The sequence below is a fragment of the Lodderomyces beijingensis genome (assembly GCF_963989305.1).
Source record: "Lodderomyces beijingensis strain CBS 14171 genome assembly, chromosome: 4".
In the NCBI taxonomy this organism is placed as follows: domain Eukaryota; kingdom Fungi; phylum Ascomycota; class Pichiomycetes; order Serinales; family Debaryomycetaceae; genus Lodderomyces; species Lodderomyces beijingensis.
This window is the reverse complement of record NC_089973.1, coordinates 1,579,095-1,604,906: the sequence shown is the minus strand read 5'-3', so window position 1 is coordinate 1,604,906 and position 25,812 is coordinate 1,579,095. Positions and strand designations below refer to the sequence as shown.

Genomic DNA, 25,812 nt, shown 5'->3' with positions numbered 1-25,812 from the left:
TTAAGTTTTAAAGAGAAAAAAGGGAGACAAGTGATGAGCATCCCGGACCATGCGGTAGAAGCTGTACGCAGAAATAACCGAAGAGTCTCCCCATTATCTAGAACGGGGCACAATGCGAACTGATTCTGTTCCAATAACGTGAGGCACCTACGTATCAACTTTTTTTTTTCTTAATTGAATGAATCAAAAACAAAAGTCTGTGCCGATAGGACAGGGGATTGAGGAGCTACTTGAAAGTTCACTTTTCCTTTTTTTTTTTTTTTTCAAATTTGCCATTATTGTCTCCTACCCATCTATACTTTTCCAAAACCTTTATTCTCCGCAAGGTACTCCTTCTTGTTGCTCTCTATCTCGCCATCAGCGGGCAAGACGCCGCATTCCTTTTCAGCGGACAAATCAGGCTTAGCTTGATAAAAGGCAGCATTGTCCTCGGAAGTAGCACCCAACTCATTGGCCAAACCATTGAAAGGGTATGAGCGAATCATTGCTGGCTTTTCAGGGTTCAACTGAAGGTAAGCAACGATGGCGGCAACTCCTGCGATTAAGCCAAAGAATATGCCATTTTGCTTTAATGCCTCCTTGTTTGAGACAAAGTCGTAGTAGTCGGGAGACCAGACGTCCAACATATCTTCGTCAATGTGGACGGGGTCATTGAGGTTCCTTCTATTCTGCTGGTCATCGTATTTCTGGTACGGATCCTTATCCTGGGCCAACACCGGCTTTGGGTTCTTGTAGTCTCCAAACTCTGGGCGTTCTGGGTCTGCCAACACTATAGTTTTGCCTGTTGGCAAGTCGAAAATGGTCTTATCTGAGTAGCTCCTAAGTGAGGTCATTTGCACATGGCGAGCAGCAGCGCATGGGGTTGAGCGTACCAAACCGCTGGCTCCTCTTGTGGAGCGCAATCCGATCCTAGATATCATCTTGGTGTAGTATAGGGGAGGGGGCGGTCAATTGGTAAAGAAGATGTTAATCTAACTCGGTGTATCTCTGTTCTCCCATATTTGCGTTTTTTTTTTTTTTTCGGAGCCAATAAGATCAACTTTGATTACGACTGAGCAAACAGGAGAACAAGCACCATGGCACCTTTCAATATCTCAAACATCAAAGAAACAACACCAAGACAAGAGAAGAAGAAAGAGGAAAGAAGCCGTAGTAGGAATTGGAGCGTCTGGCAGCACAAGGGCCAGCTTTTTCAAAGCGGAGGTTGTCGGCCGAGTGGACTTGTAGAGAGTAATATCCATCTTCATCAATTGATACGTAGCATAAATAACCTATCCTCTCTACACGAAGTTTCCGAGAAAGAAGAAAAGTTCAAGAACTCTAATCACTTGCCTGTTTAATCTCTTGTGGCTCTCCGAATTTGATAGATTTTAGTGGAGAGTTGTCGCCATTGGCATATTGCAAAAGACCAGCTTGTGATTCCAAATTGACACCTATATCCTTGGCAAGGTAAGCAACTCCCAAAAACACCGGCACAAAAGCAAACAAGATACTTGAGTTGTATATGTTCCAGTACTCGTGTACTGGTGGTGGGTCCAAGTTGAAGTTGTATCTATTGGCAAAGGGATGCGTTTCCTTTGGTGCAGCGTGAGCCGCTGTGCTGTGCTGGAATCTCTTGGACAATACTCTTTTCGACACTCTTGAGAACATATTTGCGATGAGAAAGGAATGGACAGTCGGGGTAGGAAAGGTCGAAAACGACTGTGTTTGTTGTCTATTCTTTTTCGTTTTGTAAATGGAAAGAAACCGTCTAGTTGTGATGATACCACTATCACTACGCCAGATTACCTCCGGAATGAGTTTGTTTTTTCAGTGTCGTGAACTTTTGCGACAGTCGCATCTTCCCCATAGAGTAAATGCTCCTCACGTGACAGAGCAGTAGTGGCGGCCACCGTCATCGTCAACCCTTTTTCCAACCCATACGTTGCAGCTTGACTCCCTTGCTCAATACCTCAAGCTAACGCTTAGCTGCTGTCACTGCTACAATCAGCTGTATATATGGTCTAGATTCTCTGGTGTGCTCTCAAGCCAGGACGTTAATTGATACACGTGACATGTAATGAGCTGAAACCTTTTCAGGAGGAGTGTGAGCCGTGTAGTATCACCGTTGTATAGGCAATGACAACGTGATGCTTCTGAAGAACAGCTTCCATCTCCACCAGTTTGGGGATTCTCTTCTTCAACGACTTTGGTATAGCTCAAAAAAAATTCACATCAAGGTTGAAAATTTCAATTCAAAAAGTTTTTGCAAATGTGCTGCAAAAAATAAAAAAAATCAAGAGCCAAAAGTCACCACCACCAACCTTTTACCAAAGCAATCACCAAAAAAAAGGGAAGAAGAAGGAGATGGACTTTTTGGGTATTATCAGGTTTGAAACTCTCAACGGCACCAAGGTACGTGTTGGCACAGAGAGTCAAATAGACGAAAAAAAAGCAGTTTCAGATACTTGTCTGACCATTCGCGTCTTCACCACGGAGGTGTTGAAATTTGGGCGAGGACGAGGTTGCGACGTTCGAATTGAGAATCCGGCTGTTTCTCTTCACCACCTAACAATCTGGTCGGTTCAGTTTGACCCGACAACCCCGCCTGTGCTTTACGTTAACGACAATTCCCGCAATGGAGTGGTTTTCAACGGCCAGGAGATGCAGAGAGGAGAAACAAGAATGGTGAAAGATGGCGACGAATTGGAAATCAAGACGGCTGCTTTGCTCACCTACGAGGCCCTCTCGCTAGATCCGATCACTCCATCTTACACTCACCACAATACGGATGCAACGGTTGGCAAGTGGCAGATTACACCAATCAAGATTGGATGCGGCTCTTTTGGCTCCGTGTATGTTGCAAGATTGAGCGGCTCGCTCAAATCCTTTGCGGTGAAAGTTCTACACCCAAAAATCCCCGATTTGACCTTGTCGAATTCACGCTCAAACCGAGAGTACAATCTTTTGAATGGGATCAAACATGTACGTAGCACAACTTCAATTGCCACAACGGTGACATGATTTGAAACGTGTATCCTTTTTTTTTTTTTTTTTTTTTTTTTTTGCAACCAAAATTTACTAACCCATAATCTTTCTCACCCAAAGCCAAATATCATCACAGTGCATGAGGCCATTACTACAAAGGCGGCCACTTATATCTTCCAAGACCTCATTTGCGGCGGTGACCTATTCTCGTATTTGGTTGATGAAAACTACCTCAAAGCAGTTCCCGAAAAAGAGGCCATTTTTATCGTGTTTCAAATAATGAAGGGGCTCCAGTTCCTTCACAAAAAGTTGCAAATAGTTCATCGCGATTTGAAGTTGGACAACATATTGATGCAGATCCCATTGCCGAAAACTAAAATTTACATTTGCGATTTTGGCATTGCTAAGCAATTGGAGAAAAGCAGAACAAATACATGCGTTGGAACCGTTGAGTACAGCGCTCCCGAAGTATTTAGAGCCAACGAGAAGGGGCAATCCGACTCTCCGTACAATTTCAAATGCGACACCTGGTCTTTGGGGATCATCACTCATATTGTCTTGTCTGGCATTTCGCCATTCTATTCAGATCGCAAGGAAGTGATTTTGAAAAACGCTAGAGATGGCCGGCTCGATTTCCAAAGGAAGCAATTTTCGAAAATCAGCACATATGCAAAAGACTTTGTGGCTGCCCTCTTGAATATCGACGTCGGCTGCAGGCTAGACATTGACGAGTGTTTCGAACACTGCTGGATCAAGTCCAATCGAGCTAAACTAGAAAAGTTTTACCGCGAAAAAATCGAGAACATATTGTGACGCGCAGAGGCAATAAAAGAAAAAAAAAAAAAAAAAAAGGAATTAAAAACTCCTCTAAAGGCAGCAAAAACCAAGACCAAATCCAGAGGCAAAGGGTTACCATCCCATCAGTAATGCCGTCCTCATCATTTCCGCCATCATCGTCATCATCTCGATCGTACTACAATGGGCCTAGAGATAATGAAGGGCGATGGAATGCAAACACGTCGGGCAATCGGGGCAGATCCCTGTATTCGCTGAATAGCGGCCGCACTCAAGCGTACCAAGGGCACCAAGGGCATCAAGGGCACCAAGGGCATCAAGGGCATCAAGGGCACCAAGGGCACCAAGGGTACCAAGGATACCAAGGATACCAAGGTTCCTCTTCATACAGGGCCAGACAAAATTTGTATCAACAGCACGGCGCTCCGCGACAAATTGACCCGCAGTTTCAGATGTGGATGGGGGACTTGGACCCGAGCTGGAATGAGGACACATTGTGGGCAATCTGGAGTGACTTGGCTGCAACTCCAGCTTCTGTGAAAATAATTAGGGACAGAGTCAGTCCTCTGAAACCTTCATATGCATTCATCACGTTTGACTCGCAAGAGCTGCTCGACCTCGCAATCCAAAGGAACGGGCAGCCTGTGCCAAACAACACGCAAAGAAGATTTAAAGTCGATTATGCCAGCGGCAGGAAACGCGCTGCTCCAATAACGGCGGCGAATGCCGGGCGAGGCGGAGACGGTCTGGGAGGAAACGATTTTTCCCTATTTGTTGGCGACCTCTCCTCCGAAGTGACAGAGGCGACTTTGCACAACAAGTTTAGTTTGAAATACCCCAACGATATTAAACAGGTCAGAGTCATTGTGGACCAATCCACGGGGAAAGGGAAAGGGTTTGGGTTTGTCCGGTTTTACAATGCCGACGCCATGAAAAGAGCGTTGACGGAGATGCAAGGGATCATGGTTGGCTCGAAACCTATAAGGGTGGGCGTAGCCGCGGGATCGGAAACTGCACAATTAAGCAGTGCTGACCCACGAAGTGAGACGAAGCGGATCAAGCTTCCCCAGACTCAACCAGAACTCAGTGCAAGCACCGATGAAAACAACACCACGCTCAAGTTTCTAGGTTTGAATTCTAAATGCACCGAGTCAGAGTTGGAACTATACCTCAAGGCATTTGGAGATATTGTCTACTGCCAGATATCACCCAATCTAAAAGAGGCCAGTGCCAAGTTCTTACTTCGCTCATCAGCCAATGCAGCGATGACTCACTTGAATGGCGCAGTGATCAACAATTGCCCCATTGAGGTTATCTGGGGCTCGAGCGTGCAAGTGAAGGACGGAAGCACAAACTTTGCTCCGAATAACACAACCGCGGGCCGTTACACCCCCGCTGAACGGCCTCCACCTCCAGTGTTTTTTTCGTCGGAATATCCAAGTCAAAGGTTGGATCAGTTGGAAGAGGGTCAGCAGATCAGAGATTTTGCAGAAAGGTTTGACGCAAGCGAGATAAAGTCGACAACTTTAGTTAATGCTATATATTTGGAAAAAAAGATGGCGCGGGACGCTATTCTTTCATAGTAGATCAATGCAAGTGTTCTGAAGATGATGATGCAGCTGCTGCTGTTCTGGAGGACAGTTATGTAATAAGTCCTCTCTGGATTCGTACTGGTGACCACAATGCCAGCAGTAATTATGCGATTCTCTCAAATATCTGACAAGGCTCACAATTGCTTGATCTAGATCTAGATCTGGATCTTTACGATTTCGATCTTCATCGTTCATCGTTTCTCCCAGTTTTTTCATTTCATTCAGTTCTGACTCGACTAATGCACGCCAGAGCGGATTCACACGCAGTAAATCACTCTTGCCATGGCTGTCAAACAAATCGTATTCTCCGCTCATTTCAAAACATAACTTCATCAACTTTTGATGTTCGCGACGCTTGTGAGAGTGCTTGTAGTGGTCAACGATTTGCGCTTGGCGAGTTAATACGTCTGGTTCAGCAAGCTCGGTAAACATGGGCGTTGTAAGCATCCCGCCAACACCTCTCTTGTGATTCGCGGGATTAATTCTAATCGGTTCCCTGCCAGCTGTGTTCAGGGCGGAGGAAGACGAGCCTAGGGCATCTCCGACTTTGAATCCCATCTTTTGCATGATTTTAAGCCCTATCGAATTCGGATTCGTTTCAAATAGCGATCTGTCCAAAGAGTTCGCCTTAAGCGGGCCCGCTAGCTCCGGATCGAGATCTGTTTGTTCGTCATTCTCAGTGGAGTCCATGTGATCAAGGAAAAGCTCATGGTCTTGGCCGTCATCGCTAGGTGGAAACGCATCCAGAAACCTCCCTAAGGTCAATTTCTTCTTCACAACTGTGGGAACAGAAACAACGTCATCTTCATCGCTGTCGGACTCGTCAAAAGCAGTGGTTCGTCCAAAAAAGACCATCTACTACATAGATAAGACACAAGGCACAAGACGCCAGACTCAAGACAAGAGTCAAATGGCATCTTTTTCAACACCCAAGTGAGATTTGGACGCGCATAAACTATTTTCTCACCAACTTTCAGTCCATCAGTCCGCAAGATATAGCTTCAGTAGACTTGTCCGCTCTCCATGCTCCCACACAGAAGACTAGACCCCTCGCTCAAGTCGAACTCGGTCTCGCGGGTCGGCTCGTCTACACGATTGAACCACCTCGCGCAGGATGCAGCAGTACTCGAATCGTCGCCGTCTACACCGTCAGCCTACGTCACGTCGTCCTTGAACCCGTCCCGAAATTTACCAGCAACAACAACAACAGCAACACAAGCAGGTAAGACAACCCGCAATGTGGATGGAGCAGCCGATGCCTTCAGCCGACTACCAATAGCCAAGAACCTTCAAGAATTCCGAGTCTTGTTGGATAAATTGAGCGATAACGTCATGCAATTCCGGGACGACCAGGTGTTTGCAACCGTGGAGGAGTTAGCGCAAGTGAACACGGCACTAGAGAACGACATTGACGAGTTGTCTAAGCACAAACAGAGAAGGCGAACCATTGACGAGCTCAAGCGTAGGAACGAAAGCTTGGATGAGACTTTAAAGAGTAATTTAAAGCAGTTGTTGAAGTATCGCGGCGAGTTGAAGAAACTTCCGAAAATTAAAAATGAGGACCCAATGGAGTTGCATCGTGGTCCTGATGTGTCCGTGGAGAACATTTTAAACTATTCCATGAAGCTTGCCAAATTTACAAAAGCGCCAGCGGCGATGGGGAACATGCCGTTGCAGATACATCCAAACAACTTTGTCTGGCCAGCTGAGGACTCGTTGAGGAGAGGCATGTTGGCTCTAAGCTCGATACAAGGCGAGGAGATTATTCGAAACATTTTAGGTGTTGAAGAAACGGGCCCAGAAGAGAATATAGTGGATACTCACGAGGGAGACTCGGAGAGTCTTCTGGAGGTTAAGAATAAATTAGGCGAGCCCGGTGCTGCAGAACGGAAAAATTCACATAGTTTCGGAGTAAGTGGCGAGGCAGACACGTCAACGGTTGAAAGAGAAGAGGAGAGCCAGCCTGGAGGCTTGGATCTTGACTTGTTTGACCCCGATGACGAATTGTCGGACTGAAATAACAAAAAAAGCTAAATACTAGAAGTAATTTGTATTAGTAAACGTTCCATTCTATTTATTTACAAGTAAGATGCTTCTAATGCTTCCCAAACATTTCACTGGGATGCTTGAAGGTCCCACTAGCCTTTTCACCTCCCAATATGCAATCCAACTCCAACTGTTTCGAGTACTTTTGACCGCTTTGCAAGTGATCCTTGACAAGATCAGCCAACCCGGCAATAAACAACTCATTGCCATTCATAGATTCCGCCCTTTTGATCTTTTCAGGGTGCTCGGCATCCTCCATGATCTCGATATCCAACTCGTGTAAAGTTTCAATATGATCCGAGGTGAACGCAATGGGCACGAGCACAAGACCCTTGACGTCGTCCCTCTTTTCCAACTTGTCTATAATCTTGGCAGTTTGTCCACCCAACCACGGCTTGGGACCAACTTGAGATTGCCAGACTAATCTATACGGATTGGAAAATTGCAACGACTCCATCACTTTGTAAACCGTGGCGGCTACTTCAGCAGGGTAAGAGTCACCCAAATTGACAATGTCCATGGGTAACGAGTGTGCCGAGAACAAGATAATCACTTCGTCCCTGATCTCCGGTGGGAACTCGGCCAATTTCTCCTTGATGTTGCTGCCGAACGCCCGCACCAACCCAGTCTGTTGCGGCCATCTGTCAATGATGGACCATTCAATGCTCCTCTCGGGGTCGTGCTTCAACGTTTGTCTATACAACTCATTAATCGAGGAGCCCGTCGTGGAGTACGAAAACTGCGGATACTGCGAAAACGCCACTGCTCGCTCGACTCCATCCTTTTTCATTTCATTCAACGCGTCCTCAGTGAGTGGTTTGGCGTATCTGAACGCCACATAAGGTTTATGCGGCGCAGTTTCCGGGTTGGTCTTGTCCAAAATCTCGCAGACTTTTTGACACTGGTACTGCGACCATTTCTTGATTGGTGATCCTCCACCAATCTCTCTATAGTGTTCCTCTATCTTGGGTGTGCGTCGCTTGGCAATAAATTGACCCAAGGGTTTTTGGAAAATTCCAAATGGGATGAGATCGCCATCTTGGAATAGACGTAATAGAAAGTCATACGTTTCTTCAGTTGTTGACGGGCCTCCCATGTTCATAAACACAATTCCCGTTGGCGGCTTGCCTCCAGTTGCCACTGTTGCTGTTGCTGCTCCGGAGTTGTATCTTGCATAGGTTCTAATTGTAGAAGCCAAGAACGGCCTCGACGTGATATTGAGCAACATCTTCTTGCCGTAAACGTGGTCTTCTGAAAGCTGAGATTGGTTTGGATCTCTGGTTCGGTGGGATCTGTGCAAAGGTTGCTGAAAACAGCGTCGTGATGCCCAAATTTATGCCCAAAATTTTTCACCAACGTCACACTTGCCTTGTGTGGTGGGGGAGGAGTTTGGAGGTGGTTGGGGGTGCCTGTAGCAATTTTAAAGAAACTTCGCAGCCACGTTTGAGTCGGTGCTTTTCTCTTTGGAAGAGGGCAGGTACGGGAAAACTCGACAAACAGACTACAAGCTTGCTCTAAAGAAGAAGAAGAAATAGAATAAGATGAAGCAAAAAGAGCAGGGCAGTTGGTGATCATAGACTCCCCGCGGTACTTCTTGTTGGAGTGCAGGATCCAACTTTGGGGAAGTACTTGGTCTGGAGTTTGATCAAATAGATAAGAATTTAGATAATGGCGGACATACGCGCGGGAGGAAAAGTTTTGGCTATGAAAGCGAGGTTCAATCTGAAATGTTTCAACCTAAAAGTCTATCAAGAAGTAAAAAAGAAAGTATAATGAGTCAGCAGCTGTCGTTTAGAAACCACCAACCTGCACTTTGAAAGTAAGAAAGAATGTGTGTCCCAGCGTCCGTTAATTGTTTGGTGGATTATAATGGATTTAATCTCACTCGTGTTTCATGGTCTTTTCCTTCCCCACCTCGATCCCCTTCAGGATCTTTTCCTTCTCCTTTTCGAGCTCCTCCAGAATCTTTCCCTTTTCCTTGACAATCTCCTCCTTTGTCTTGTGGAAAATGCTATTAATCTCGTCGGAAAACTTTCTGTAGGCTTCTCTCAACCCCTCGAAATCGTCGTCTTGCAAAAGCTTGCGCGACTTGAAAGAGTCCCAGGCTTCATGCAAATGTTTAATGTCTTCATCGAGCTCGTCTTTGTCGAAATTTTGGAAAACGTCAAACGAAGGGATCCCCAACGCAGGCGCATCGTATTCTTTTTCCAATTTCTTCTTCACCACTTGGGAAACGTCTCGGTTCTCCTTTGCAGATAATTGTGAGTCGGCAAGATGACCTTTTGCAACAGCAACATCGGCCAGCGCAACGGGTTTCTTTGGTCTTTTGCTCTTGAAATATTTTGCAAAGGGGCCCTGGTATATGAAAAATGTAAGGGCAACAACAACCACCAACCAGAAATATACCGTGCCCCAGCAGTATAGCGACTTATCCAAGTCCAAAATGACAAACGGCTGAGCCAAGAATCCAACTGCTACTTGCGTGTTGAACCAACACACCAAATCGTAAACGCGCTTGGTGGGCTTTGGGCTTCCATCCGCAGTCAAAAAAAGGGGTCGAATGTTCCGCCTGTAGTACTTACCAATGGTTTGAAGGAAAGCGCCAAGAAGGAACGTCAAGTAGTAGCCCGGCATTGTGCCGTGCCAAGCTGCACTCGTCAAAAAGGTGAAAACAGTGCTTTTGAAACCGGGTTTCTTGCCCGGCTTCACCACTCGCAAATAAACATAGTGTTTCAACCACTTGTTTGTATTTTGATTCCAAGCTTCAAAAGCACCACGGACATTCTGTGCAGTCTCAAACCCGCAGGGGTCGATATTCTGGACTCTGTCCCATCTGCTTTCGCCAGTTTTCGGATCGATGCCATTGTATCCGATCCCGCACAAGATGCACGCTCCTTCGGCAATTAGCCAGATTGTATAGTATTTCAACCGGTACGTGAACCCCAAGACCCACATGTAAAGCACCCTATACAAAAACCCGTGCGTGTCCATGAAGGATGAAGAGTACATGTAGTCCATATCGGCATATTTCGGAGACTGGAGCAACAAGAACGCCCAGAAGAACCCTTGAAGAAGCTTGAAAGTGGCCTCCTTGCCGCTTTTGGGGATTCTTCTTCTCACTTTCGTGCCGGGTCTTTTCTCCTCTGGAACGTCGTCAAACAAGGTTGAGCGTATAAACCTGTCGTAGTCGGCGTAATCAAACGCTGGGCCGGTCAATAGCGAAGCGTAAAAGAACAGGTAGCTAATGAACGGCAAGATGTTGGGGTGTTTCTTGATTGCTCTCGATCGATTGTACTCCGTGAGCGACTCGGGTGCTTGCTTGCCGTCGTAGACGCTCCATCCAAAGGCAGACAACTTCATCACCAAAATCATTTGCGCGCCACTGATATCGATCGCAGTGTGGTCATACTCGGCAAAGAACTGAAGCCGAGCGTGGTTGTATAACAAGTGGACCATCAAGAATAAGAAATTGATCCACGGCATGTTTGGCGTTGACAAGTATCTCGTGATGAAATAAGATCCCATGGCGGCAATGAAAAGCGTGGCAAACCCGCTTCTCAAGTTGCAGATGCCAAAGACATAGAATGCAGAAACGGAAACGATAAATAGATTCTTCAACGTATAGTTGCGGTCTGGTAATCGTTTGAACACAATGCCAACGGGATACGAAAGCAAGGTGCACACCAACACCTTGATGCTCGCGTGATCTAGCTTCGTCAACTCCAGCAACTCATTGACGTAGTACTGGATAATTGAGATCATCGTGGATCTTGTCCCGCTAGGTGAATCGACCGAAAACTGGGCCAAAAAGAGAAAAGAAAGAACAAGGAAAGGAAAAGGAAAGGGTGTTCGTGATACTTATCACGAACCAACAAGCCGGATGCAACAGAACCACAGCGAGGTAGCGCACGCTGTGACACCAGAGAGAGAATGGCCCGACACGGCAAGTAGTCGGTCCCTTTGATGGTGATGATAACCAGCTCTTCACTCAGGTCACCGGGTTCAGCATTGCAAGGCAAGGCCAGCGGTTTGCTCTCTTGAGCGGGGGTTAAAAGTAAAGAAAGCAGTGCTTCCTACACTAGTTCCAGATGGACAAAACGTCCAACAAAACGTCCATTTTCTTTCTTGTTCCCTTTATTTATTTTCTTTGCTTCATGACAGACGGTGAAACTTATAGCTGCAAGAAGTTTTCATCTTTCTGATCTTTTTTACTTTTTCCTTTTTTTGTTTATTCTTTCGACAGCACCATCCGATAGCCTTGCTTTATAGCCTCGGTGATATCGTCGTTGGTAAAGGGAAAAGTTTCCAATGCAAACGCCACGTCTTTCCACTCCTTCTCATCTCTAGCTTTCAGCAATCTCACCATCAACTTCTCGCACAATTGTTTCTGGTGACGCTCTTTATCAACAAAGCCAATCAAAAATTTCAAAATTCTCTTGAACGCATCGTGTCCCAAGGATTCATCGAATGAAAGCCCACTGAAAATGTCAATAAAGCCATTGTAGATTGCATTATCCTTGGCTGCCAACTCAGTGAAGAATAAACGGCACATATCGCTGATATTTTGGTCTGGATGTTCCAAACACTTTGCCATCGACGACAATTGGCCCTTGACCTTGACTTGGCCAGCAAGAATCAAAAATGTCACCGTCATCAAACAAGTCCTTTGAACCATGATGTTCTCATCCGTGAGCCGGCGATAGATGTAGTCTGTGTTTTCGTCAATCAACCTGTTGAAGCTAATGGCAAGATCTCCGAGTCCCAAGACGCAGTTGCATCTTATGACAGGATCGGCGGAGCTCTCCATGATGCTTAAAAGCAAAGGGAGATTCTCCTCACAATAAATCGAGGATACACACATCAACTTCACCAAGCACAAGCAAGCGTGTCTTTGGAGAGTGGCATTGCGGTATTTTTTAGGAGACGAGCAAATCTGTCGCACCATAGCTCCAAACCCAGCTAGCAAGGCCTTTTCGCCATATAGTAGCTCTTTCTCTCTAACGTGCGAGACAGCATCGGCAAAGTCATCCTCCGATGTTCCGCCAATCATTTCTAGTTCATTTCCCTGTGCTGCATCGTCCTCTTCGGCCCTAGCGTTAGCCTTGCCGCTTGCCTCTGCTGCCTGCTTTTTCTTCTTAAATTGAGCTTCAAGAGTTTCGAGGAAAACAATGGTTTTGATGGCAATGTGGCCCACCAAGAAAAGCAATTGCGAAAGCCCACTTGATCGCTTCTCGTTCGCATCTGGGGATTTGAAAACACTGTTTGTTTTAATTTTTAAAACCTTTGTACATGCGTCAACCGGGTTTGGAGAAATGCAAAACAAGGCGTGAATCGCTTGCTCAGCTGCCGCAAACCATTCGGCATCGTCGCTGTACTTTGTAAGCACGTGTTGCAATTTCCGTACAGCTTCTTCCTTGTCGCTAGAGGATACCGGGTTGTTCGTCCACTTGCCGCTCGTCTTTTGCAAGGCAATGCACGAGTATCGACACAATATGCAATCTCGCTCACCACTGTCACCCAATCCAATATTCAAAATCAGCTCAATTCCCTGTGTCACCACTCGAGGGTCTTCGTTACCTAGCATCCCGAGAATGATGATAGCTGCGCGACGCTTTCCAATCACTTCCTCGGTATCTCCTGCATCGATCTTGTAAATTTGCCATAGCACGGTGACCACATCCGCGTTGATCATGTGCATGGAGTACATCGTGCAAAGTAGCTTCTCCAACGAAACCAAGTCCGAGAGCGATGCCTGCACAGTCAAATTCATGAGGTTCTTGGCAATGTGCGCCGACTTCTCGGCTCGAGACCCCTCGGGAGTCAACAAAAATAGATTTTTGTAGCAGTCAATCAAGTGAGCAGAGACAGATTTCCCTTCTTCGGAAGTTCCTTTCGTCCATATCAAATGCAACATTTTCTTGATCCCATCACTCGCGTTTTCAATTTCATACGCGTCGGCCAAGACAAGGTAATCCATAGAGTCGATGGCTTCATTCCTGTTTCTGGAAAGCAATAGCTTGCAGACGAGATAAGTTCCTTCTTCAACGGCATCGATAAACTCTACAGCAGCTTTGTAAAACACAAATTTTAGTTTGGCACGAGCCATTTGTGTGGTATCAGGTAGCACTTTCAAATTAGCTGAGGTGTTTGAGTTTCCTGGGGCAGATTCGTCCAGCTCGTGCTCGTTTGTGGTGGTTGCCACATCCGCCTCGTTGTTGTTTTCCTCTGCATCTTGCATAGAGACGTCCGAGTTTGAACCCGATTCTGATTCCAGGTCTGACGCTTCGTTTGAGGCGTCGCTAGTCTTTCTACTTTTGCCGTCACCACCGGCATCCAAAGTCGGCGACGTATCGATCAAAGGTTGCGGCATGCAGCTCAATAACGCTTCTTCAGCTTCCTTAAGCTGAGCTCTCCAATATCTGCGAGCTAGATGGGTACCATGATTTCCTTGAAACGGGTGATTCAATACGAGCTTCCCAAGCAATTTTATCGCGTTTCGTCTCACGAGCGTGCTTTTGTCGCTTAATGATTTGACCGCCACTATGATCATCTTTCCTCTTCGTTCACTTAATTTGAGCTTCAACTCTGCGACCCGGGTCAAGGCCTGGATAGCCTTTGCTCGCACAAAACTGCTTTGGTCCAAAACTCGCTCGGACAACAAGTTCAAGATCCTTGCCGCCTGAGTTTCGGTGTTGTGGATGTCGTCATCCTCATTCGTCAACGACCGATCAATGCGCTTCAACAACTCCACGGCGACATTCCCACAGGCCTCCATCACGGCGCACCGTAGCTGGTAGTTGGTATTTGCCAACAACTGGATGACGCTGGTCATTTGCTTTAACACTTGCATAGGATCTAACTCTGAGAGCTTCACCAAAAACTCGGACAACGCCTTGGGGCCATTGGTGTCATTCGGGTTGAAACGGGTCTGGGCGATTTCGCGCAAAACCAGCTCAGTGAGATGGGTGTGCTGGTGTTTTGAGCTCAAGGTATTGAGGAACGCGGCAATGTAAGGTGGCAAGTGAGGGTAGAAGGTTATGTATTGAATCAATGAGTGCTGCATGATTGTGCCGTGGTGGTGCTTCGTCACTGCGTAGGCCAAAACTTCAAACATAAGGAGCCTTATACCAAGAATCTTCATCCTTTCTGGACTCTCCATCATATTGACGATTGGTCTCGAGAACAATTCAACAAATGCATCCCTCTCCGGCGTAGTGATGAACATTTTCCCCAAGTCGAGGGTCATGATCACTTTAGCTGCCGTGAGGGCAGCTTCAACATTGGCGCAGTTTGTTTTCCACTTTGCTAAAAGCTCCCGGGGCACACTTTTCTGCGAGCGTGCCTCCCCTATCGGCAGAAAATCCTCGCTTCCATAATGCTTGAGAAGGACATAGCCCAAGTAGCCAAATCTTTCCATAACCGTTTTGAACTGGCCCGCCAATTCCTCTTCTTCTTGGTAATCTTCTCCCGCAAGAATCTCCAGGTAGATCTGCGCCAAATTATTCAACGAGGAGGTGATGAGATACGACCATGTCTTTTGCTGCTTGGAGTCCAACCCCTTGTAAGCATGCGTGATTTCAACAATCTCTTCAAAGCGATCCGCGTCTGTGGTGATGTACTGGGGATTGTGAGCCAACGCGTCAACTATGGATTCTATCTTAGCAGGGAGATCATCATAGTCGAGGGAATATTCCCTATCCACGTCGAATTCATTGAAATAAGACTGGAGGTTAAAGTCCATGCTATCTTGAAGCAAGCAGAACCCCTTTCTCGAGTGTTTCCTGCAATATGAGTAGCAGAAGGAGATTGTAATGGGTTCAAACTGTCACGTCAAATACAAACAAACAATACAAACAAGGGTGATCCAGACCGGTGTCGCAGAATCAGTGTCGTGTCGCAAATACTACAAATTGATACCGTGAAGACTACAACATATAACCATAATGACAGTATATCCCCAATACAATAGCGGTTGTTGGGCACAAGGCAACCAGAAGCCAAAGATACTGGTCAATAGAGTATAAACTTCAGTCTCTGAGCTTGGCATAGCCTTTCGTGACAGCATGCTGGGTTCCCTTTTTCTCTCCTTCCAAGGCATTTAGCAAATCCTTCAAGACCACCGAGTTGGTCGAGCGCACTTCTCTGTACCTCAAGCCATTGTCGCCCCTCGCGGCTATGATTGCGCTTTTTTTGCTCCTTGAACCAGAGCTATTTCCTGCCGCATCTGGGCCCCCGCCCAAGGACCCGCCGCCGTTGCTTCCAGAGTTCATCCAGCTATATTTCTTTTTGCCCGTGGCCATCATGGCCGCGGTGGCATTAGCAGCACGATGCAACGTCTCCTCGGTGCCCGCTTTGGAGTCAACCTGTTCTCCCGTGGAATCATTGGCGCTGGTTTCCAACCCGAGCAATATCCTCTTTTGCACCCGTTTCTCTTCCATTTCCTTTTGCTTCAACGCGATGTTTCTCAACTCTTTGGAAACGTGAGACCTCTGCGATGTTGACAGCGACGAGTTTTTCTTTGACGAAGAAGAAGAAGAAGAAGAATTTTGCGTTTGACCGCCTCTCCTTCGATGTCGAGACACCATGAGGGCTTTGCTCGCAAGATGGGTGATCCAGTCTTCGCAGGCACTGGAAATCAAGTTCAATATGTCGCCATCTTCAAGAAAATTCTGGTTGATTTGGTGGGTTTTTGTGATCTTGGTAAGAAACGCTGAGAGATGGTATGGGTTTAGTAGAGGCGCCGCGGCGGACGACCTTAACGTGTCCGACCTTTCCAATCCGCCCTGGGCACGTCTAGCGCTCTGTCTTTGCAAAAGAAGCTCCTCCTCTTTTTGAATGTCCACGCCCGCCGCAGCAATGGCGTCATTAAGCTTTGACGAGTCTTGTTGGTCTAGCTGCTTTGAGGTTGAGGCCTCATTCAGCTTAGACAAGTCTTGTTGGTCCAGTTGTCTCGTGGTCGAGCCCTCATTCAGTTTGGACGAGTCTTGCTGGTCCAACTGCTTCGAGGCCAGGGCATCTCCATCTGAGGGTTGTACATTTGCTAGTCGCGTAGTAGCGTAATTTGCTGCTCCCGCTGCCCCTGCTGCTCCCGCTGCCCCTGCTGCCCCTGCTGCCCCTGCTGCCCCTAATGCTCCTGCTACTGTTGCTGCTGCTGTTGCTGCTGATGAAGACGATGGAGTGTTGGTTTCAACGTCGTTTTCCTCCACTTTGGCTGTCTCCACCGAGGTCCGCGGCACTTGGATTGCGTTCTGAACTTCATTCGCAACTGGAGTACTCACATACGCGTCGTTGCTCAACTTTAACCTCTTTGACCCCTCGCCGTCCTCCTCACTAGACGCCGGCATCTTCTGGTCCTCCATTGTCTTTTGATAGTGCCGTATGGTGTGTGTTGTGTGCAATGGAGGAAAGTTGTTGAGAATCATTCGTGTGCACATTTGGTAGCGGTGCACGTGACAAGGAAACTGGCGATGCTCTGCCCTCAAAAAAAATTCAGATACCACAGGTGTTCAAGAACACACTCTTTACCACAGCACAGTTCATTTCTGAAATCCCAGGGTCCATTGTTAAGTTTGCCTAAAAAAGAACAATAGCATGTATTCAAAAAGCAATGTCTTATTTCAAGGACACCGGAACTTCCGTCTCCGAATAGTGCTCGCAACTTTATCAGGCAAGGCCATCAAAATCACCAAGATCAGGTCCCATGACTTGAACCCCGGTTTGAAAGATTACGAGGTTTCGTTCTTGAGGCTCATTGAGTCCGTCACGAACGGCTCTCACATCGAGATCTCGTATACTGGTACCACGGTAATTTACAGGCCAGGGATAATTGTCGGCGGCAAAGTGACGCACAACTGCCCGCATTCGAAATCGATTGGCTATTTCTTGGAGCCGCTTTTGATGCTAGCGCCCTTTTCCAAGCACAAATTCAGCGTGCTTTTGAAAGGGTTAACGAACAAGGAGAGCGACGTTGGGGTCGACACCATCAAGTGGGGGTTGCTTCCGGTGATGGAGAAATTCGGCGTGCGAGATTGCTTGATACACATTGTGAAACGCGGCTCGCCGCCCTTGGGCGGCGGCGAAGTTCACCTCGTGTGCAACTCGCTCTTGCCCGTGCCGCTCACGATTCACGCGATCGAGTTGCCCAAATTTTCAGCCATTAGGGGCGTGGCGTACTGCACCAGGGTGAGTCCGTCCACTGTCAACCGGATGATTGATGGCGCGAGGTCGGTGCTCAAGGGAACGGGATGCGAGGTCAATATCACGGCCGACGTGTGGAAGGGGGAGAACTCGGGCAAGTCTCCCGGGTTCGGCATCACCTTGGTTGCAGAATCGAAAAAGGGATGGAGAATCGTGGCCGATAACGTGGGCGGGACCCAGGGCTTGCCTGAAGATCTCGGCGAGCTAACCGCTTATCAATTGATGGATGAAATTACTAAAAGTGGAGGCGTGGGCCGCTTCCAATTGGCGCTATGCCTCGTGTTTATGACCATTGGCAAAGAGGATATAGGAAGGATCAAAGTCCACGATAGCCAGATTGATGAAAACTTGATTCACGACCTAAGAGATATCAAGGAGCTTTTTGGTACGGAGGCGTTCATACAAAATGACACCGATTTGGACGCCAACGACGAATACAAAATCATCTCGCTCAAAGGAAGTGGTTTCACCAATATATCCAAGAAAATAGCTTGACGAAATGAAAAGAAAAAAAAATTGGAAATCCAATATAGACTTATATATACTTCTAATTTATATTTTTTTTTTTTCCTTTTTGTTTCATCTTCACCAGAAGGAACACCAACCAATGTAATGCTGGCACAAGTTTTCAACACTAGTAGCTTGTTGTATCAACTTGTCCACTTGGGTGGGCACATCCAACCCTTTCAACCGCTTAATGTCATTACCCGTGAGTTTATCTGTTATTCTCTTCAACACCAACCCAGCTCTCGCGTTTCGTATCTCGAGCTCATTCTGCTTCTGTAAACGAGTAGCCTCTTGCTCGTCGATGCGGCCGTTTCTCAACAAATCGCCGACGTTGACCAAGTTGACACGAATACCAGTGGCTTCAGCGAGCACTTTGGTCGGGAAGTCAAAACCCCAGTTGATCAAAGGATCATAAGCAAAAGCCTCCAATATTGCCATTAGCGACTCCTTGTTATCTCTCAAGACCCGCATAACGTGTTCGCAAGTGATTCGGAACGAGCCCTCTATACCACTTACCTCCATAGCGTAATTCAACATTCGTGTCAATCTAAATGGCACCTTTTCAGGGTACTTTTCCCGCAAGATGGCAGCTTCAAAACAGTCACCAAAATCAATGTGCACTACTTTACCGGTGGTCCTGTTCAACATCAAATTTGATGGGTGGCGGTCACCAAGGCCCAAGATATAACCCACCATGGACATAACCGCCAAGGATCTAGTATAGGTTGTTCTTCGATCCAACCACGCTTCCGAAGACTTGGACTTCAACCACAACACCTTGTACAAGTCCTGTCCTCTCGTATTGTCGAGTGCGCTCGTAAACACCTCAACTTTTTGAAGAAGTGTAAGAATATCATAGTCGGGAGACATCTGTATCAAAAGCCTGTGCTCAATGTTCAACATGATATTTCTTGACTCCCGGTAGTTTTTGATCAACATGTGGAAAGTGTCACTGTTGGAAACCCAGACTAGCAACCCTACTTTTGGAGATAACGGAATAGCCGCGTACTGCTGAATATCAAGGTGACGTTTGAAACACTCGGGGTCGTTCACCAACAAAGTGTTTACCAACCCAAACAACTGCATCACTAGATTGTCCTGTCTGATATCTTCGTGACCCTTTAGAACATACTGGTAGTCCTTGCCGTTACTTCCCCTGATGGAGAGTTTTCTTGGCCGTTGTTTCGATGATATGACTGAAAGGGTGGGGTCAAATTTGATGATTCGGATAACGGGCTTACCAGCTTCATAAGTCCCCGGTACCGCTAGCTCCAAGTCGTGTGCCTTCTCCAACATGGGCGACACAAACTGCAACTCGAGACTGATAATCTGAGGAAGTTGTCGCGAGATTCTGCGGAAAATGTTATAGTAAATGTCCCAAGCCTGATTCAAGTTCGATACATCCTTTGTTCGCTTGAAATTCAACACCCACTCAAAGGCGTCTGCTATATCTCGGCCGTACTGATTAGCAAACGCCTGTTCTCTCATAGTCTCGGGCCCCTTCTGCAATGCCTGGTGCAAAGGCTCCAACACTTCGTACATCTTGTCGCTGTCCTTTTCACCAAAAAACAATCTCGAGGCATCCTCGAGCCCCTCGTACCACTGCTCGTGCCACAAGACAGCAACCCGGATCAATTCTCTACTGACCAACTCAGATTGATCCACCAAGACTGAAGAATGGAATCTCATCTTTTCAATTATCGACTGGGCTGCTTTTTTCCTGCTAGCCGACTCCGATGTGATGGCAACAGCCAAAGGGTACACCAACGCTTGAGGATGAGACTTGCCCAACTCCGTCAATAAGCCAAACAAGGATCGGCTCACGATTTCGTTTGGCTGGTGGATCCGCGATATCAATTGCGGAACCACTTCGAGCCAGGTGTCAATCTTGACCATACTAAAACCTTCGGTCATCGCCTGAGCAGCCTCTGGTATGCCACCGAATTTGAACCATAGCGTGAGCAATCGCAACATATCCTGAAGCGAGTTTGAATTGGAGAGAGCAATGGAATGGAAAAACCCTTTGATGGAAGGGATGACGTGACGTTGGATGGCCTCCATCAGAATCACGCTGGATTTGTTGGCTGCAAGCATTTGGGAGTTGTTTTGCACGCTTTGCACGCCAGCTTTCTGTTGAACGCCGGCAGGCTGATGATCCGCGGCTTCGCTAGGGTGAGTTTCTTCCAAAGTTTCAATTTTTTTGTTCGTTTGAGGCTGGCTTGTGTATAATGAAATCACCTCAAAATTTGCCAATGCCCAATTATGCCAGGCTTTATACCACTTGTTATCAAAATGCGTAGCCAACAAATATGCACCCAAGATTATCTCCGAGGTTTCAGACCTCCAACTATTGTTCAATGCAATCTGCCACTCTCCTTGTTTCAAAAAACACCTGGCTAATAGCCGCGTGTACTCTTCGACATGCTTTGGAATTCCCGGACCTTCCGATGGCAACGGTTGTGTAATCAAGTCGTTTGGGTTCAATCCTAGATCCTGCGACATTCTGGTGGTAAAGTCGATCAAGTGCCTCAAGGCTTCGGACCTTTGTCCTTTTGCCCACATATACTTCAACTGGGCGTACACAACTTGTGGCGGCGCCCTCGACGGATTCTCGGCTGATCCTTCCTCTAAAAGCAAATTTAAAGACTTTTCAGCAAGATTCAACCGACCTGACTTTCGACAAAGATTGGCAAATTTTATCCACATGTCCATATCCTGTTTGGGCTTTATAACCAATGCTCTCACTTTCAACATTCGTTGCCAAATGTCTACGTTCCGTTGACACCCGAGCAACCTCGTGTTCCACGTCTTTCTCATAACTGCTCTTTTCTCGGACCCCTGCGGCAAACACTTGTACTTGATAATCTCCTCCAACTCCGCCAACATTTGCACCCTAACCACAACACCATAGGCTCTGTTGTAACTTTCACTAACAAGCGCCGTGATTTCCGTCACCAATAAATCTCTAGCCTTCAATATTTGCTCAGATGCCTCGTCAAAGTTGTTGCGATGCAAGCTCAAGATTGCATTGAAAAAGGCCTTGTCAGGGGACGCGGTTTTCATAACCTTGATGCATGCATCCATTCGGTCCCACTGACCCAAGCCCCAAGCCGCTGCGGCGGCCAACGGAGCAACACTTCTTTTGATATCACTAGATGAGCTATCCCACTTTTTGCGTGTCAACTCCGAGAGTTGCTCCCACTCACCCAACGCGTGGAAACACCTCATTTTCCCCATGGTGATTTCCATATTTTCGGGTTCGGTCTTTTCCCGCTCGTTGTAAGCTTCAAGGGCATCATCCCATCGGTGCAATTTCTCATACCACGTTTCCTTCAACTGGAGGTCATGGTGCATCTGGGCATGCTTCAATATACCTATTGCCGCGTCAGACTGCTGAAGTTGATTGTTTATACTGATCAAGGCCTCGATGGTGGGCGTGGTGGGCTCTTCATAAAATTCCAATTCCTTATAGTGCAACGCCTTGGCAAACGCGTGGCAACGTTGAGCATATTGGCCAAGGGTGCTGATGGCAATTGGCAAAGATTTATCGTCGTGCTCCATAAACTCTGCCAAATTCAAAAGCGTCTGGTATATTTCCGGAGGATTTGTTGGAGACGAAAGCGCAATACAAAAAGCCTGCACCAATTCCTCCTTGTGCTGCGAGTATAATTCACTCCAACAACTAGCAAAACTTGCGTTGAAAAGATCCTTGGCCAAAGGGTAGTAATCCGTGGCTAACCCTGCACATGCACGAATTGCGTGCGATGGACTTTGCAATAATAGTTCTTTGCTCAATTTGGTGAACCACTCCTGCCAATCTTCCTTGGTATGCTTTTGGCTTGCATCCCAGGACATCTTCAACATTCCCTGGTTGACGGGCAACTTCTTTGACGGCATATCGGAGTCAGCGGCAGTAAATGGGCCGTGGTCATAATCCTTGTAAACGTCTAGATATAGTGGCAACGGATCACCACTTAAAAGCTTTTCGACTAGTTGCTCAAATTTGGGAGATGTAATCTTTTGCTGGACCAAAGTCTTTTTGATGATGGGCACAAAAACAGTAAACTCGGCACCTAGCCGAATGAGCATATAATTCAAAGTGTTGACGCACGGCTCTCTCAAGTCGTCCAAGCCCAGACTCAAGACCCGGAGCAACGGGTGTATAATTCTCGAGGCCATGTCGTTCAACATTACATTCTTGGACAATCTTCCAATGGTTTCTATTGCCTGCCTTCGTAAGTCGATGGGGCCGGTCTCAAACAACTTCACAATGGCGGGAACGATTATATCAACAAACTCCTCGATGGTTGACCCAAAAACAACAAAGCTTTTCAACACGTGGTGTGACGAGATTCTCTTTGGCGAGTTATCTTCTTCAAAAACGCCAAGTAAGAGCATCAATACCTCGGGTAAATACAGTTTGAACTCTCCCTCTAATGCCTTGGAGATGGACTGGATGACGTTAATGATGGTGACTTGAATGTGCAACTGGCTGTTGATGTGGAAAAACTCCTTGATGGCCTTGAAAATCTCTTCCAAATACGGCCTTATATGCTGCTTGACAATCACGATTATATACCCGAGTTGCTGAAAGTAGAATTTGAGCATGTTTTGCTGACAAGTGTGCATTACATTGATGATTCCTGGTATGATTTGCGGGAGAAAGGAGACACAGCGCAAGCCAATCGTTTGGAATATGTACATTATTGCTTGGATAACTTTGGTGTGGTGCAAACTCAATGAAGGGTCCTTGAGGATTTTCATTAAATTGGAAATGGCCACCGTGGGGTAGTATTCCTCGCTTGAAGGTGAAATGCCCAGCATCAAAAGCGCAACATCAACTGGAGGAGCATTTTGTTCAACTGGTATGTTCTTCGAGGTTTGCTCAACCTCCCGGTGCTTGTACGGGTCCAACGCCCCTAGAATTCCCAACAATCTCACCGTTTCCCTTCTTATTTGTACCGAGTTGTCCGATTTCAAAATCGCCACCAACATACCAAGGAGCTGTGGGTAATCGAGCAACGGCTGGATGACATAACCCGACGATGATGATAATTGCCCCAATGTTTTCAAAGCAGCATCACGCTTGTATGAAGAGCTTTGGTCTTGAAAAGTGTCGAGAATCAAGGGCATCAAATCGGGAATAAACGGTTTCAAGTCTTCTCCGCCAACAACGGCGATTTCTCCCAAGCACTTTATGGCACTTGAAGCAACAGATGAGCTCATATCCTTGGCCTTGGGTAGTAGCGATTCCACAATCGGCTTGACATAGGGTCGTGTTAATTCCTTAGAATTGGCAATGAGCAACGATAACAAAATTGCGCTTTCTTCCTTTTTCCTACTCGTCACTGAATAGTCCAATTTGGAGAGCAACTGGATCAAAGTTTTCCGCAATGAAGGGACTATATACGCCGGGTTGATCGACGAGAGACGGCCCAAGATCTTAATGGCAACTTTCCGTATCAGGAACATTTCATCGTTCAAAGCAATGAAAAGCAATCGAACGTTTTCCGCTTGCGATAATTGAGGGTCAAAATTGCCGGCTTTCGCTAGCGAGTTCAATCCCGTGAGCCTAATGTCGGGTATGGGGTCCGTTATGGAAATGGCCAACAACTTGCCCAAGACGTCGTTAACCGCAGTCAAGGCATTGACGCTGACTTGCTGACAAATGGGGTCCTTCAGGAAAATCTCACAACAAGTCTTTGTTGCTGTGAGTCTCACTTTGGGGTCGTTGCTGCCCAAGTAAGTTATGGTGCAATGCCGCACAAACTCGTTCAACTGGTAATTTTCGAATTTGAACGCGGTCAACATCTCCAACGCTTGCACTATTATCATCCCATCGAGTTTCTCGTATTTCGCTTGATCGCTCCTTATACTGGACACGCTCATTCCCGTATCTCGAGAAATCATAATTAGTCGACAATCGCGCGCAAAACTCTCCTTCATCTTTATACTGCCATATGGTGACCCTGGCGGCTGGAAACCTTTTCCCGAAAGAACCAAACTAAGGAGATTTAACAACTTTTCGTTGACTAGATTGTTCAATGTGGGAATGTTTTGGCCCAAAGTTTGCAACACCACCTGCATGTGGGTCGATAGCGAACAGTTGGTAAACATCATATCCAAAATGTCTCTTTGAAGGTGCTTGGTCAATGCTGGTCCAACGGCGATGGATAGCTTACCGATGCAGTCGAAAATCGCGGGCTCGGTCTCCTTCTTGCTGATGCTGTATTTTGAGGTCGATGAGTATGCTGCCATGTTTGCCGATATCGCGTTGGCATTGTCTGTTTGCGTGGCCGCGTTGTTTAAAATCAGCTGCACTCCCGTGTGTGTATTATATGCCAAGCCTTCTCTAATGTTGTCCAAAATTGCATCCAAGTAGGTTGCCGTTTGGTTGCCGACTTCCAACGCAATAAGGCCAATACTTGTGAAAATGGCGCTCTTATCTGCGTTGGCGGTCTCGTTATGCTGGCCTCGATATTTTTTCAACTGCGATAAGAAATAGTAGAATGTTCGATGCAAGCATTTTTCAACAAACAACTCCGAGTTCACCTTGCACAACAAAGGAAATATCGCGGTGATTTCCTGCCGGATAACGGCAAGTTTGTGATGTTTATAAAGCATGGTGTTTTCGTAGATGGAGTCAAACCGGGAAACAATGAACGAGTCCCTGTGGTATTTAAGGAAAACGCGATACACCAAGAGCGAGCCGTGGATATCCTCGCTCAGTTGCGTTGCCGAAGGAGCCACTGATGTTTTAGCGTCACTGATGGTGAGTGAGCCAGTGTCGTTGTCATTCAAAATCTTTGACGAGAGCTCAATCATTTTTTTGATCCAAAATGCTCGAGCAGTGGCGTCTCTATTGTAGATGATGTCCATGCATTTTGCCAACGCAATGGCGGCATCCTTCCTTATGGTGAGTTTGTAGTCGCGCAAGGGCGACCAAAGAGTATCCAAGATTTGATTTGTCAATGGAAATAGCAACGTCGGAGCATAGTCTGCCAACGCCGTGATTATGAGTATCGCGGCGTGCCGACGATTCTCATTCTGTCTGCTATCACTCTGGAGCCACTCGATTGCTCTTTTTGCCTCGTAGTCGACAAAGTCGCCCGTCAAGTTGCCGCCAAGTGTAGACAACCTCCCCAACGTCCTCGTGGCCTGCCTCATGATCACCAAGTCGTTGGACAATATAAGCGACCCAAGGTAGTTTGAAAACCTCGCCGTCTTGCTGGCATTCTCCTTGCCGACGCCCGAATCGAACTCAATCAACGCATTCAATGCGGCAATCCCGCCAAGGATCTCCGCCGTGTTTTCGCGGTGAAGCATGTCAAAGATCGTCTTGTTGATGTCATTGTTGTACCGGTTGAAATGCTCCGATGACAAGTCTCTTGCAATCGACGATAGGTAGTTGTGTAGTTCTTGCGCAAACCGCAACCTCTCCTCTTCGTGGCTCGAGGTCAAGCCCTTGAATATCTCGTTGAGCGCTAACCCGTCAACGACTTGCGGCTGCACTAGAGTTCCCGCAGACATAAAGACATCCAAAAGGAAAAGACAGAGTATGCGTGGAGATGTAAGATAAAGAAAGAAAGATAAAAAAAAATGGAATGGGCGGATGTCTGGATAATTTCACCCAGAAGTATACTTGGAACTTATCATCGGTTCTTGTGTGGGCGGGAAAAAAAAAATCAAACATCTACAACAAGGTGAA

The 25,812-nt window shown here is 46.8% G+C and overlaps 12 protein-coding genes across 12 annotated transcripts; 5 read left to right on the top strand and 7 right to left on the bottom strand. All coding sequences in view use genetic code 12, as the record gives it.

The window, feature by feature from the left end:
• Window positions 1–293: 293 nt before the first annotated feature.
• Window positions 294–920, bottom strand: LODBEIA_P37100 (uncharacterized protein; the record flags this gene model as incomplete). The annotated part of the gene is made up of 1 exon (XM_066973851.1): window positions 294–920. One exon carries the CDS (start codon window positions 918–920, stop codon window positions 294–296), a length of 627 nt encoding a protein of 208 aa, XP_066830648.1.
• A 400-nt stretch (window positions 921–1,320) lies between these two features.
• Window positions 1,321–1,650, bottom strand: LODBEIA_P37090 (uncharacterized protein; the record flags this gene model as incomplete). The annotated part of the gene is made up of 1 exon (XM_066973849.1): window positions 1,321–1,650. One exon carries the CDS (start codon window positions 1,648–1,650, stop codon window positions 1,321–1,323), a length of 330 nt encoding a protein of 109 aa, XP_066830647.1.
• Window positions 1,651–2,346: 696 nt separating this feature from the next.
• On the top strand, window positions 2,347–3,003 carry LODBEIA_P37080 (uncharacterized protein; the record flags this gene model as incomplete). Its single annotated transcript, XM_066973848.1, has 2 exons — window positions 2,347–2,394; window positions 2,569–3,003. 2 exons carry the CDS (start codon window positions 2,347–2,349, stop codon window positions 3,001–3,003), a joined length of 483 nt encoding a protein of 160 aa, XP_066830646.1.
• A 243-nt stretch (window positions 3,004–3,246) lies between these two features.
• LODBEIA_P37070 (uncharacterized protein) lies at window positions 3,247–3,780 on the top strand (the record flags this gene model as incomplete). Its single annotated transcript, XM_066973847.1, has 1 exon — window positions 3,247–3,780. One exon carries the CDS (start codon window positions 3,247–3,249, stop codon window positions 3,778–3,780), a length of 534 nt encoding a protein of 177 aa, XP_066830645.1.
• Window positions 3,781–3,893: 113 nt separating this feature from the next.
• On the top strand, window positions 3,894–5,345 carry LODBEIA_P37060 (uncharacterized protein; the record flags this gene model as incomplete). The annotated part of the gene is made up of 1 exon (XM_066973846.1): window positions 3,894–5,345. One exon carries the CDS (start codon window positions 3,894–3,896, stop codon window positions 5,343–5,345), a length of 1,452 nt encoding a protein of 483 aa, XP_066830644.1.
• Window positions 5,346–6,377: 1,032 nt separating this feature from the next.
• LODBEIA_P37050 (uncharacterized protein) lies at window positions 6,378–7,370 on the top strand (the record flags this gene model as incomplete). Its single annotated transcript, XM_066973845.1, has 1 exon — window positions 6,378–7,370. One exon carries the CDS (start codon window positions 6,378–6,380, stop codon window positions 7,368–7,370), a length of 993 nt encoding a protein of 330 aa, XP_066830643.1.
• A 79-nt stretch (window positions 7,371–7,449) lies between these two features.
• Window positions 7,450–8,628, bottom strand: LODBEIA_P37040 (uncharacterized protein; the record flags this gene model as incomplete). Its single annotated transcript, XM_066973844.1, has 1 exon — window positions 7,450–8,628. One exon carries the CDS (start codon window positions 8,626–8,628, stop codon window positions 7,450–7,452), a length of 1,179 nt encoding a protein of 392 aa, XP_066830642.1.
• Window positions 8,629–9,281: 653 nt separating this feature from the next.
• On the bottom strand, window positions 9,282–11,162 carry LODBEIA_P37030 (uncharacterized protein; the record flags this gene model as incomplete). Its single annotated transcript, XM_066973843.1, has 1 exon — window positions 9,282–11,162. One exon carries the CDS (start codon window positions 11,160–11,162, stop codon window positions 9,282–9,284), a length of 1,881 nt encoding a protein of 626 aa, XP_066830641.1.
• Window positions 11,163–11,628: 466 nt separating this feature from the next.
• On the bottom strand, window positions 11,629–15,141 carry LODBEIA_P37020 (uncharacterized protein; the record flags this gene model as incomplete). Its single annotated transcript, XM_066973842.1, has 1 exon — window positions 11,629–15,141. One exon carries the CDS (start codon window positions 15,139–15,141, stop codon window positions 11,629–11,631), a length of 3,513 nt encoding a protein of 1,170 aa, XP_066830640.1.
• A 286-nt stretch (window positions 15,142–15,427) lies between these two features.
• Window positions 15,428–16,759, bottom strand: LODBEIA_P37010 (uncharacterized protein; the record flags this gene model as incomplete). Its single annotated transcript, XM_066973841.1, has 1 exon — window positions 15,428–16,759. One exon carries the CDS (start codon window positions 16,757–16,759, stop codon window positions 15,428–15,430), a length of 1,332 nt encoding a protein of 443 aa, XP_066830639.1.
• Window positions 16,760–16,991: 232 nt separating this feature from the next.
• On the top strand, window positions 16,992–18,092 carry LODBEIA_P37000 (uncharacterized protein; the record flags this gene model as incomplete). The annotated part of the gene is made up of 1 exon (XM_066973840.1): window positions 16,992–18,092. One exon carries the CDS (start codon window positions 16,992–16,994, stop codon window positions 18,090–18,092), a length of 1,101 nt encoding a protein of 366 aa, XP_066830638.1.
• Window positions 18,093–18,182: 90 nt separating this feature from the next.
• LODBEIA_P36990 (uncharacterized protein) lies at window positions 18,183–25,634 on the bottom strand (the record flags this gene model as incomplete). Its single annotated transcript, XM_066973837.1, has 1 exon — window positions 18,183–25,634. One exon carries the CDS (start codon window positions 25,632–25,634, stop codon window positions 18,183–18,185), a length of 7,452 nt encoding a protein of 2,483 aa, XP_066830637.1.
• Between the last annotated feature and the right edge of the window lie 178 nt (window positions 25,635–25,812).